Source organism: Manduca sexta, chromosome 27 (genome assembly GCF_014839805.1).
Source record: "Manduca sexta isolate Smith_Timp_Sample1 chromosome 27, JHU_Msex_v1.0, whole genome shotgun sequence".
Classification (NCBI taxonomy): domain Eukaryota; kingdom Metazoa; phylum Arthropoda; class Insecta; order Lepidoptera; family Sphingidae; genus Manduca; species Manduca sexta.
In genome coordinates, this window is record NC_051141.1 from 10,955,361 (window position 1) to 10,969,248 (window position 13,888).

A 13,888-nucleotide genomic window follows, 5' to 3' on the forward strand; every position below is an offset into this window, starting at 1 on the left:
ATAGGACCCAGCAACACAAATCAGAATGCTCATGGCTGCACACAGAATATGATCAGAATGCTCATGACTACAGACAATATGATCACAGACAATGAATGACAGAATATGTTCATGGCTACAGACAGAATATGATCAGAATGGTCACGGCTGCAGATAGAATATTATCAAAAGGCTCACGGCCACAGACAGATCAGATTAAATAAAATAAACAGTTACGCACGTTCGCATTGTCAGCCTGAAGTGTTGCGCCACTAATTTGACTTCACATGACTCCAGTCATTCCTGTCTCCAATGATTTAGTTTCTAAGAAAACACCCTCTCCAGTGAGCCAAGCAGCAGGCATAACGAAGTTTTTGTTATGAATGTCGTTAATCGTACTAATGTGCAGACATCAATTCCATATGCATTCCCAACATATTTACTTCAACAGACGTAGACGTTGCCATGGTAACTAAAAATCTGAGAATCTGGTAATTTTAATTTTGGCATTCAATGATTCATCACAGATTTATTCCGATAGTTCTCTTCACATTCGAATTCAATGTAACTTCAAATTATCATTTGTATAATCCCACTTCTGAATGTAAAACGCTCTTTTACAGTAAACATTATATTAGCAAAATAATTACAGAATACAATTTTAGACATTCTTTTGACAACGTCCAGCCAGAGAGAATAATAATAGAATAGTCGCCGCGTGACATATCTTCTCTTCTGCCAGCCAGACCGCGCAGCCGAATACTTCCGGAAACGCCCGATGTGATCGGCTAGGATAGCGGCGCGTAACAAATGTTTATATTTTTTTTTTTGTCAGATAAATAGTGTAAGAGATACATCGTAAAAACGATTTCAACCCCTATTTTCAAGATGGCGGCCGTGGGACAAGGGTGGCAACCCCACAAACTTGGGTTTAGCTTTACACCGACCCCCCCTACACTTCAAAAAAATAAAATTGCGTCCTCTAAAAAACGCAACCCCAAATGTAACTTTTCAATGGACCAACAGATATATGGTATTTTTTGAGCATCTCTTATCTGTTTAGCCACGTTTCGCAATATGTATTAAAGGTCGTTGATTCTTTATCAACTCAGCACCCGAATAGCACTGCATTGCTTCTCAGCGTTACTTGTTTATCGATGTATAGTTAACTATACAAAGTTCGCTGACGTGGTCGGCAATTATAAATCGCGTAGCTAAAGGATATTTTAATCAACATTCATAATATTTCGGAAAGTCCCACCTTGTACAGTCAGTACAAGGTGGGACAGCCTCAAAACTGACCAAAATCAAAACTTTAAAACAACTATACGTATTAAATTCAACCAAAATATTCGTGTTTCTTTATCTTAAATAAAATAAATCTTTTGAAGTTTATTTTAGTGAAGAAAAAGGCAATTTGAAAGTTAAGCTACTTTTGTGGTTTACTACTTTTCAGAGATTACAGGTAGCCCTTTGGGCCTAGACATGGTCTTTAATTATAATAGTTATACTAATCAGCCCTATATTACAAACTCGTTACTGCTGAGCACGGGGCTCCTCTACTATTGGGAGGATTTAGGCCTTAGTCCACCTTAGCTTAGATTTCCTCATAATGTCTGTTTTTCGCCGTTAAAAGTTATGTAATACATAAAGTTGATTTAGGGATAGGAAATGGAAATAAGACACGTAAAAATAATAGTAACAAATTACGTAAAATATTTATTAACGTATATTATTTCACTGACTCTCAACAGGGACATACGTAAGTAATAGAACGCTTACACTGCTAGTAGCTACGATAGACTTCGCGATAACTCACAATGTATGAGATATGCGAGTGCATGGATACGAATTACGGTAATTACCAGCGTAACGTGTAGCCAATCCTCTAGGTATGAGTGCCTCACTATTATCTACTTAAATCGTTTGATTTACAGGATATTAGGTATAAGTAATATTATTGTTAGCATTAAATTACGTTGTCATATGTCCCAATACTCTATCATTTCTACGCATTTACACATAGAATATCATTACAAATAGGTGTATACAAGCTCGAGAACATAAATGAGAACTTAATTTATCTATAAAATAATTAAAAATATTTACAAATTAATAGTAACAACAATGATATTTGCAGTACAATTCGATTACACGTTCAACTGTAACATTATTGTTCCTAATGTCATTTAGGCTTAATATACGAAGTTACCTATATTTATTGCAAGGAGCGTGTCAATTAGATTCAATAAATATGGGCAACAGTTGCAGGTTGGATCCCGCCTTGAACTTGGCTGGCTTCACGGGCCCCATGGACTCTAGTACAATACATCAGACTGAGTTAGTGTCGCTGCAAACAAGTACACATACATAGTACGGCTGTTTTCTAAATAATTATTTGTACGTAGCAATGGATGATGGGAAATACTGTGGAAACTGTTTCATCTATTGATGAGTTTCAATATTGTTATTGAAAAGTTTCTATTGTTATTCGATAAACTTACTGTTTCAATTTTTTTTTGTAATTTACTCACACTATATAATATTTTATCCCTTTTAACAGTAGCTTACATAATATTGTATTTTTAACCCTGTTGAAGGAGCTTTGTCGTTTGTTACGACTATGATGACTATGACTCCATCATTTTTTCATTAAACTCATAGATCAAAGGGAATCAAACATTCAACTTCAAATATTGAAATAATTGATCTACAGAAACTTATTTGCAAGAATGATTTCATTATCAAGTAGTTTATACTTACGACGCGAATTTGGGGATAATGCGTAATCTTTTTTCTGGGTCAACGAACTAAGACTGGACGCTGCTCGGTGAACGGCTGAAAGTCACAATTAACTGTTTTATTTTAAACCCTGACTATCATGTGACACCAAATTATTAATTCAACATAATTGTAGGCACACTCAGTCTCAAAAATAATGAATAGGTACACGGAGAAAAAACAATTATTATAATATCAATTATAAAGCATACATTTGTTTGGGTCTGAATGTACGTGAACAAGATTTTTTTTTATAAATGAAGTAACGTCTGCAATTGTTGGATAATTAAAAAGTCCAGTCGTGACTGGTAACAACATAATACTTTTAATACTACTACGTTAAATTACCAACAACGTGAAAGAGTGCATCAACATCCCAACGGACATCCTTGATAGATTGAGGTTCATGAACACTAGTGTGTCAATGATGACATTTGAACAAGAGACAAGAGCATCTCACTTTGAGACCTGCAATTTTAATTTTATAATTTTCGTAATTAAATTGTCCGTGTTTTCATGCTAACAGCTAGTTATTCATAGAACGCTATAGTATTTAAATATTTATTTATAAAAATCATCTCAGTAGGTTGGCAAGATTGTGTCGAATGGCATGAGATAGCCATATATTGCCATTCTATATTTTGTCTGGGGCGCTTACCATAAGGTGCAGTGCACTCACTTTGTCACGTTATACATTAAAGAAAGTATAAAAGTTTTCACAACATAAATGTCGTAATTTAGGCAAAAGTAACAATAACATCGTCTGTTACTGTCAGTGAAGGAACTGGCTGTAACTCTACAAATAACGGTAAACTCTCACAAGCCTTCCTGAAGGATGGTATGGCGGAGTAGTCTGGCAGCGGCACGGGCGGCAGGTCCTCGTCTGGCGGCAACTGGTCGCGCATACGGTGCGCAGACGCAGGGATGTACGCCCACGGCAGCTGTCCCTGCAGCTCTACGGTGGTGCCACGACGTCTGCAACACAATAACACAATATCATTATTTGATTCAGAATCACCTGATTTATCGCCAGGATATATAATTCCCGTAAACTACTTGTTTTCTGTAAACGTTAACGAGATTAAACAGATACATCCGATGTAAAACAAAAACCATAACATGATTTCAAAATAAATGTATACTATTTTATACTTCAACTTTATATACATATTGTATATAAAGTTGAAGAGTTTGTCTGTTTGAATGCGATAATCTCAGGAACTACTAAACAGATTTTTTTTCACAAATAGGAAGCTAAATTACTCTAAGTGCTATTAGCTTTTATCCCGTGAAAATCCTTATCCCAGAATAACTTATTCATGTGGGTGGAGCCGCAGGCAAATGCTAGTTTAATATTCGTATTTCTTTAGGAAAACAAGCGTTATTACCCTTTCGATAGATCCGGGTGGCTGGAGCTAGTCGCGAGCTGCGGCATGGACTGCGATGCGCGCGGCGGACTCTGTCTACCGGCGGTGTCTATGATAGCCTTGTCTAGTCGTCTTTGTTGTTCGGCTATCATGTTCTCTAGACGTTGTGGCAGTGACAACAAGTTCTCAGGAAAGTTAACTCCGCGTTTCTTATCGATATCCGCCTGTTCAGCCTGTTCCGCCTGCGGTACGCGAGGAAACCTTAAAAAGTATAATTTGTAAATGAATAAATTTAAAATCAAACAATATAAATATCATTACTTATATAAGATACTATCAAATCGTCAAACCAAGACCGAGATTTCAAACTAAATAAAAATAAAATCCCTGACGATTACTCTGAAAAAACTGTCTTTTCATTCGACATAGTGAATACTCGGTCGCCGTTTGTAGCAAATTAGAAATGCATGTCTCGCCTTTCAGAAGCTTCCAGCGAATCCGGATGTGAGTGGCTGCGAACTAATCTTTTGAATAGCAGTGTCTTCATGCGTCGAAACGACTGACTGATGCCTGGGCGCGGTATTCTTGTTACACTCGTCTCGCTCGGTACGCTTCCCTCTATATCTTTGTCACTAGTGGAGTCGGTGCTCGTTTGTGTTGGAACGGTGATGAGAGTTCGGACAGGAGCGGGTACCTCCACCGATGGTTCTGGCTTTACCGCTGTTGACGTTTCAAGTCGCTGAAACCAATTGTAAGCGTCATTTCTATTTTTTAAAACATGATTACAATAATGTGAAAATACGTTTTGTTATTATAATAACCTCTATATTATTCGGTATGAATATATTTTAACTAGGTGCGAATAACTTTTTACGTACAGTTTTATAACCAATTTACCAGGACAGAGTTGCATAAATGTTGATTCGCGTCAATCAACACTTTCCTTGTAGGTATCGAAATCATTTACAGGTTGCGGGTTAATGGGTAAAACTCTGTTGTTAAAATGTTGTTGACGTTCGTAATAAACAATACGTATTTCCACATATATTTTTTTAATTTACACCAATAATTATTATATACTTACAGCAACATTATCGCTTTCCTTTTTGGCACCGTTGTCTACAATCATCAACACTATGAAGAATAAATTGAGCAGAAACAATACGATGAATCTAGAGTAAAGGATCACCATTAACCACGAGGCCCACGAAGTGTTCAGATTGACCCCAGCGATGCCACTAGCCGTACCGCCTATATACTCCATTATGTCGGATAACGTCTGCAAACAGAGTCTCTATCAACATTGTTAAGCTGATGCCACACTTATTAATATACGATCAATTATAAACTGCCAGCTGCACTCGAGTATGCTAATTAGTGATCAAAATATCCATATAACTAGTATCGCATTTTATAAAAAGCTCACAAACATATATAGTAAACACAAATACCCATGTGTTTAACATTAGTTGGCTGTCGAAGAAAAAAATATATTAAAATTATAGTTCATTGAGTTTATAGTTGATCGAGTGGAGCCTTTCCAAATGATACTTTAGGGGCTACTTTTTTATACCTATGAAGTGATTTCTTGGATAGTCCGATAAAACATAAACTAAGAATTTATATCCACTTCACAGCTCGATCAGTAGTTGATCAGATAGCCTTTCCAGAACGGAATTTCATTATTATTTTGTGTATCCAAGGTGAAATTTTTCAGCAAATCTGAGGTGTCCTTAGGAATTATCCAAATAAAAAGTTTGTAGGTATTAATTATTTAATAGGTGGCCCTAGAAATTATCGAAATTAATAATTTGTTTTAAATAATTCTATATTATGGAAAATAGTACCCTAACTTAATATCGAACCCATCGAATTATCTGAGACTGCGGGAACTAAAACTATTCCTTCGGAAGATTTGCAGGAAGGAATTATTCGTAGCCACTTAGCACCTATACAAGCGCCGCGTACAAGGCAGGTCATAATAGTGTCGGCACCGCGCAGGGGCGGCTGCGGTCGCAGACTAGACACTTCAACGTCAGAGGAAGCCCGCAGCCGTCCCTAATGCGCCGAAGAGGGTCACCGCGGAGTTTTAGCTGGTAGGCCGTGCATAGGTTAAGTTGTATATAGGGTTAGGGACTCGGCCCGGCGGTCGCCCGAAGGTCATCATCAAATCCGGGCGGCTCAACGCCGGGCCGTAAGGCACGGTTACCCCAGCATAACCGCTCAGTCGCCCCCCACGAAGGCTGGGCGGTAGTAATAAGGCACTTTCTCCGCGAAACCAAAAAAAAAAAAAAAAAAAAAAAGGTCATAATAGTGTAATAGGGTCATCGGGAGTCACGGGCGCAGTGGGGATCCTACGACTTTCGCAATTATTAAATTAATACGTAGTGTGACCCGAGACTGCACATGAATACATCGAGATCTTGGGATGGGCTACAAAAAGTCAGTCAATCAGGCATAATGCCGACAACAATCCACAGGCAGTCGGGATCACGCTGAACTCGTCAATATTAAGTTTTATTTTTAATTATGTCGACACGAATAAGCCGCTCGACTGATAATTAGCGTTATTACTGCCCTAAAGCAGTTACAAAACACAGTAGCATGGCATTGTGTTTGTCGCCCTGGATAACAAAGTCGAAAGCCGATGTGTCCGAATAATATCCGAAACTGAGAATAAGTATGTAATTATAAATGGTGTTCAGAATCTTTCGTAGCCCATAATATAAGGTCATCCATTAATTAAGTCACACAAATTTCATAATTTATGAAGCCTAAGAGATGTAACCATGAAATGTAACTGACAATGTGGTTGCCATGACCCACTCTCTATTGTGATGAAAATTTTTTCATTGTCACACTGTGTTCATGATCTCCGACCTCAACGTGTGCGGTAAATTAAAGATAGCACCTATTCAGGAAAAGGAAACATAAAGATATGCAAAACAAAGAATACCTTCCATTATAAAAAAACACTGTTTAATTACGCCATATATAATATAAGTAGTGGATTAGGTACATATATGTTTAAATTTATTATAGTTTCGATGATATTTTTAGTTCGTAAACATTATTTACCAGTTCCAAATAAAGCGCATCAAAAAAAGTCACAATACGATAACCATGCCGTATCCATAACAACACTGCAAAAATCCATTTTCTGTAATCTGCGTCTTAAAGGAAGTATACTACAAACATCTTAAATTGTAGATAAAACTTCATAAGTTGAAGCCACAAATATACTTGAAGAGATAGCCAGAAAAGTATCGAAAACGCCCACTATAGCCGAAAATCGGAATCTATGTCAGTTTTATAATATTGGAAATAATTTATGATCGCAGACCAATTTATGTTGACCAAGTGAACCCAAATATCTATAAAACAAAACTGTGAAATGTGTATGTGTGTATAAAACAACACTATGAACTTACCTACTGCAAAACATCTGGACAACCTGCAGAAATGGGGGCGTAAATGTTTGAAAGCGGACCCTGATACAACACCGCGGTAAAGCTAGGCAGAAGAAAAAGAAAAATCTTTATAAATATTCAGTTCTATACTTACTCTAGTATAGAATGAATCGTTGCAGTAGGTTACAGTGGCTATTAGATCCAAAGCGCATACGGCGACTGTGACAGTGATCCAGGGCCAGCGTAAGTATCGCGACGGGTTGTTCTTGGCCCCACCCACTACAACAAATTACAAGAAAACTTTTTTTACAACTTCAGATGCGATCGCTACACATGGTAAGCAGTGTTCGTATAATGCTTCGGATAGTGTAACAATGCTTGCTAGGTATATAATGATAAATGAGACAGTCCGTTCTCAATAATTTATCACTAATAAAAACGATACACTCGTATATATAAGTATAGTCAACTCGCTTAAAGTTAAATATATATGTTACAATGTAACAAAATTTAAAGATGCGCAGCGACAACACTACTAAAACTTTACACTCCCTCCTCGATGCTCGCTAACTTACTTAGTAAACTAACTTAACTAGGAAGTGAATTTTATTTATTTTAAATTAATTAATTCTAAATATGAATCCAATTGTTCTATATTCAATAACAATAACAGTCACGAGGCTAATTTTATGGCTATTCATACGTGCATTAATTTTGCCCTCATCGACTGTAAACTTCTGCTCTACTCTCCTCCTCTTTAGACATCAGGTAGGGCAGCAGTCTCAAGATTGATGCAGTCACGGAAGGGTCTAAAATCATGCGGTGCGGGGTAAGGTGAGTGGTTACGTAGCAACAATGTTGCAACAACGCTACTCTGATGAGTACCATCCGCTTGTAACCCTAGTGCTAAGTCGCTAAATTATACAGTCGTGAGCTTGGACATCCGGTAGAGTTGTGTGGTACCTATGTATGATGTTTACATAAAGAGAGAGACTGCTTGGGTCATCATTCCTCAGGTAACAAACAATTTTATTATCATTTTGTGGTTTTATTAAGTGTGTAATTAATATTATGATCACTAGCTATTGATTTTGAATGAATCTCATCAAGCTTTTCAATTTAATTATTTAATATCCAGCTTTACAACTTATGTATTGATTATTGCTCGCTTATACAGTGTCTTATATCTAGTATGCGTTGTTAAATTCTTTCAAAATAGTCAAAGGAAATAATCACTCCACAAGACCGCAGTTACGTCCTCGTCGCCGAGGACCTCGCTGCGTTCACTGTCCCCCCATCCCTTCTAATAGTTCCGGCCCGCATGCCGACGAATCCGGTAATGGACAGATTGTTTAATTTGCTCATCCCTAATCGTTGATGTCTCATCTTCTCCCAGTGTCCGTCCTGAGCTGTTTCGTTATCCGATGTTGGGTTACCCTCAGCATGATCGCCTCATTTTCAAGGGTTGCGAGCGCCTAAAGCGCTCACCAAGAAGGCCGGTGTGTTTGTATGAGCCGATCGTTGTTAGGCTAGCAAACGTAAGACAGTTAAAAATATCAGGCCGAAGCACTGTATTGACAGTCGTACCGGCCGGTTGATTGGTAAAATCTTTGTAGTTAGTGATAGATATTTTAATTTTAATCAATTTCAGGTCATAACAATATATCATTAAAAAATGTGCAAACAGTAAAAGACACCCGCTGTATTTTATCAAGTACTTAACTGACGATGATTTCTGTACATATGTAAACTTAACATGAGCTTTCAGAATATAATTTTTGAATCTCTGAGTGTGCCTATTAGTTTTTTGTTTTCAGAAACCAAACGAACACTTACTTATATAGAATTTTCCCATATCTCAACACGACGTAGATATGTCCATTGGTAAGAAATAAAATATACTGTTGTCTTTGATGCTTCCAGTTCGGAAAAAATGTAACGAAAGTGGTAATTCGCATGCGTGAGTCGCATTATCTGACGTCTACGGTTCGTCTTCTTATTCAATATGACCACAACACAGCTGTCGTCCTGTTGGGATTTGATACTTTTTCGTCCAGATTTCATTATCCTTCATTAAATTTTATTAAAGTACTAAGAATTGCTTGCCTAAACGTTTTGATTTACGAGAAGTCTTCTTCATTAGGTATGTTTTTTTATGGAACCAGATTGCGACTGTGGTATTTCCACAACTTTTGGTATGATTTAGAAGTTTCAACCGCTACGTTATCTCAAGAACTGCTTCAAATAAATACAATACGTTGATTTAAATATTTCCTCCAGAACCAGAAGAAATAAAATACAAAAAGAACTAAACAAAGTAAACAAACCCCTATGTATATTTTTTGAATTGTTTGCATCATTGCCCATTCGGAAATTGAAAATAATTTGCTTGCAATCATCGCACGTTGTGCCCGCTCTCGACTTCTCCAATAAGCCACGTGAACGACAATTTTCCACTGCATCAAAGCTTTTATATAGTTGTAGCTGTTTAAATATATTTTAATAGACATATTGCTGGAGGTAAAATATTTTTATTCGCCTGGAAACCACGGTACATAAGGTAGTGTCGTAAAAATCACATATTTTGAGTAACACATTTTTTACGCTTATTAGGGTTTAAAATAATTTTCGCATAACATTTGGATTTACAATAATTTGATGCCTTTGGCAAAGTAAGCACAAAATTACATTAAATTAGCAATTCATATAATTGTATTTATGAACCTTGTAGAGTTTAGGGCGACTTTCCGCTAGTTCCGGCATTTTGCTAAAGGTAAGAATTTATTATTGAAATATAATGTTAGGGATGTACCTGGGAATATTTAACACGCTATAATATAGATTTTTTAGTTATAGCTTGAAACGAATTACTTATTATACTACCACCTTTTGCTCGCGGCTTGGTCTGAGTGAAAGAGTTTTCCGGAATAAAAGAATCGCTTGGAATATTCCCAGAATAGAAATTAGACCATATCTTTCCCAGGGTCTCAAACTAGTTTTTGAGTTCTTCGCTTTCAGCTCGGTGGACAGATGCGGTGGGGGACTATGTTATATACTATATTTTTTAGAACTTTTTACTATGGTCAAAGTGTGATGTTATATAGCCTCATCGATGATAATATTTCAATTATTTTTCAATTCGAGCCAAAAATTCCTTAGATTAGCGCGTTCAAACAAACATACAACCAACTCTCTAGCGTAATATAATAGTATAGAAGTATAGATATAGATATAATATGTAAAGTTTGCGCTATGTGGGAGTCAGAATTCTAGCGTGAAATTAAACTCCAAGGATGACGTTATTTTATGTCACGCTTTGTTATGTCATGAAAACGATTTATGAACATTGTTGCTGACAAAATATAGTTTGGAGTTTTCGAAGATTGGGAGATTTTTATTGCTCAATGTTTTAAAAAAATGTCCACATTAATTGCTAAAGTTTCACTCGTGGAAGACGAAGGCGTCACAGGCATTGGAAAATAATTAATAAACACATGTAACTCACTCATAACAATTGCGCTTGTGATGATCCATAGAACACTTAAACCGAGACTAATGCTGTTTATAATGAACGTCCGAAATGCAGTTAGCGGCTCTTCAGTCAGGAGAACAAAAGCTTGATTCGCGATTCCGTCGATGGACTGACCTATGTTAATGCGCACTCCGCAATTGTCCGGATCTAAAATAAAAATATAATATCTTCAAATCGCCAATTACTTGGTCATGATTATTAATTGATTTACATAGACCTTCCAAACCACTTTTCGTAAATCAGTTTCAAGTATGGATTTCCTTACTGAAACACTCGCGAAACTTATTTTTAAAGTGCATATTCATTATACATATCTAAAGCGGAAAATACTTACTGTGAAAATATAAAATCCTTACGTACAGCAAAAGCGGTATTTCTCTAAGGAAATCGACTACGCAGAAGTGTTGGGCCACTGCTAGCGCCGAAAATATCATTTGGCCCACGGCTTGTAGCTACAAAATAATTATAAACAAATTGTTATTGGCGTAATTTAATGATTCGGTTGCACATTTTATGTTATTTAATTAAAAAACAAATAATAACTAAATTTACAAGTTATTTACTACTTTTGCGACCAAAATTACTATCAATATTTAATCGTGTCCATAATTATAAATATTTGTTTATGAGCGCCAATTTTTGCGACTACTGTACTGATTTTAAAAAACTTTTCACTAACAATAAACCACGTTAATCCTGAGTGCTAAGTTAAAAGTAACTAAAGTAAAGTGTTTTATCTAAGTATTTGCTTTAACGCGGTCGACACCGCATGTAAAACCTGAAATTTTTATATCATAAGCAGACACTATATTGCAGTTCGGGAACAAAAATATAAGTTCTTTTTTTTTGCTCAATCCGGGAATTGAATCCAGGACCTCACTAGCAAAACTTGGTAAATAAAACGGTCGTTATAAAAAGTACGTAAATGAACATAAAAGACCTCTACTAATTGTAGGTACTCGATCGCTAACTTGCGGAAGTATTATTATAGTTAATTCCTGTATAATATATATATATATATATAAGTGTATATTAATAAATTCGCTATGCATTCATATATAAGTATCGCGTAGGCAACAAAAGTGTCTTTCTCACAGCGTCACCGGTCACATTCACTTCATTGGCACCTCCGCCCTTATCAGTGACAGGAAAATACTATTGATAAAAGATTATTCTTTACTATCACTTCACTTTATACTATGTGTCCCATATCTGCTATCTAGTTTAACTCATTTGTGCACCAGTTAAATTTTACTCACATATCTACTTTTATAGTTAGATGTCGTTTCATTTAAAATCATGAAAAATTATAGACATCATTTATGCTACTTAATTTTGGCGACAAAACATTAGAAACGGGCCGCGATTTATAACAATTAATTTGTTTATTTGTTTTCAATAAACTTAAATCTCAAATAACAATAATTTTATCATATAAGTTATTATTATTGTGTATATTAAGCACCTATATTGTAAAACAAACATATACTTACATACATACATTTTCAAGCATAGTCTATTGTTAACTGAATATAACTTAATACAATGGAAACATTTGAACGCAATTTTTTCATACAAAATCACTAATTGTGAGTGAAAATAAATCCAAAATAAGAATTCTTTTTTAATATAAAATTATAATTATTTAGGAAAAATTATAAGTATGAAAAAAATATTTTCTTTTTTTATCCTTAAAAATACAATAATTTATGTCAAGTTAAGCAAAGATAAATTTGACTTATTAAATTATAAAGATTTAAATAAAAAATAATCTTTATTTATCCAAATGTATTTATCTATAATTCTCTTTAACGGTGTCGTCCAGACTAGGCTGTGCCTATAATATCGTAAACATCGGTTTTAATTTCACATAACATTATATATTTTAATAGAATATTATGTTTATTATTATATATATGGATGCCAGTCTCAGATTCTTTCTCTTTGCCAAACGTTACTATTCCACCTTGAGGAAACAGCAAAAGAGAGTTTTGGGGTTGGTTACGGCAGTCAAAATTTCAAAGAATAGTTTCAGAATTAAATATAATACAGAAATGAATTATAATTAAGACCTAGTGCTGGAATAAGACTGCCTAATGCCGTAGCGCCGCACTGGCTTGCTCTCTATTTCTATTTTAAGATGTTCCTATCTGTATTGTATATTAATATAGGAGCAAATAATAGTATTATAATGGTATGTTATAACCAATGCAATAATATTCGCAGTATTGCAATTTATTTATGACATTTAACAAAAAATGAAAACCTTTAATATAATATTACAATATTTTCTATTTATATTTTCTAGTTAATACAAAAATTCGCAAGCGTCTAAGTACTTTCTACTTGAAACTATTTATATTTGTCTCGGGGGCACACAATATTGAACATAATACCATAATATATTCGTTGATTAATACATAATACGACAATTGATCTTTTGTAGTGATGTTGTTTGTTAATCACTTACCAGTGTGCAGATGCCGGCAGTAACCATTATCTTATTGACGGTCATTATGAGGTCCCGGCGCGACAATCCGTGGCAGCTGTGCTTCGGTGTGGCGGCAGGTGCGTTGAGGCGCACTCCCTCGACTCGTCGCTATGAACACTGCAGCCGCGGCCCAGCTTGCCACTGACGCGCCACGCGTCAGCCACACATACCGGTATTGTGCTATTTGAGATAACAAGATAATCGGAGACGTTAGCTGAGATACATTGTGATGTAGACATGATAAAATGTATACGTGTACAACTTACTTATAAACATAATAATAATATCTACAAACTTACAAAAAAATAAGTATTGGGATTGTTTTACT

General features: G+C 35.6%; 1 protein-coding gene across 2 annotated transcripts; it reads right to left on the reverse strand.

Moving 5' to 3' along the window:
• Positions 1-1,672: 1,672 nt before the first annotated feature.
• Positions 1,673-13,747, reverse strand: LOC115447278. 2 transcript variants are annotated; one of them, XM_030174282.2, is made up of 10 exons: positions 13,540-13,747; positions 11,404-11,521; positions 11,043-11,216; positions 7,692-7,816; positions 5,212-5,406; positions 4,604-4,866; positions 4,149-4,388; positions 3,581-3,735; positions 2,743-2,817; positions 1,673-2,297 (listed from the first exon to the last, which is right to left on the reverse strand). In XM_030174282.2, exons 1-10 carry the CDS (start codon positions 13,582-13,584, stop codon positions 2,215-2,217), a joined length of 1,473 nt encoding a protein of 490 aa, XP_030030142.2. In that variant the 5' UTR covers positions 13,585-13,747; the 3' UTR covers positions 1,673-2,214. The 2 variants fall into 2 exon arrangements, with proteins under 2 accessions (XP_030030142.2, XP_030030143.2); XM_030174283.2 differs by having other exon boundaries at positions 1,673-2,329.
• Between the last annotated feature and the right edge of the window lie 141 nt (positions 13,748-13,888).

What these genes read in the sequence shown, in the direction of transcription:
- LOC115447278 (XM_030174282.2), bottom strand. Translation starts at nt 13,584, where the DNA reads ATGACCGTCAATAAGATAATGGTTACTGCCGGCATCTGCACACTG. An exon ending in CTGCCGGCATCTGCACACTG is followed by an intron (nt 11,522 to 13,539) that starts GTAAGTGATTAA and finishes ATTATTTTGTAG; the next exon opens with CTACAAGCCGTGGGCCAAAT. An exon ending in AGGAAAGCGATAATGTTGCT is followed by an intron (nt 4,867 to 5,211) that starts GTAAGTATATAA and finishes AATTGGTTTCAG; the next exon opens with CGACTTGAAACGTCAACAGC.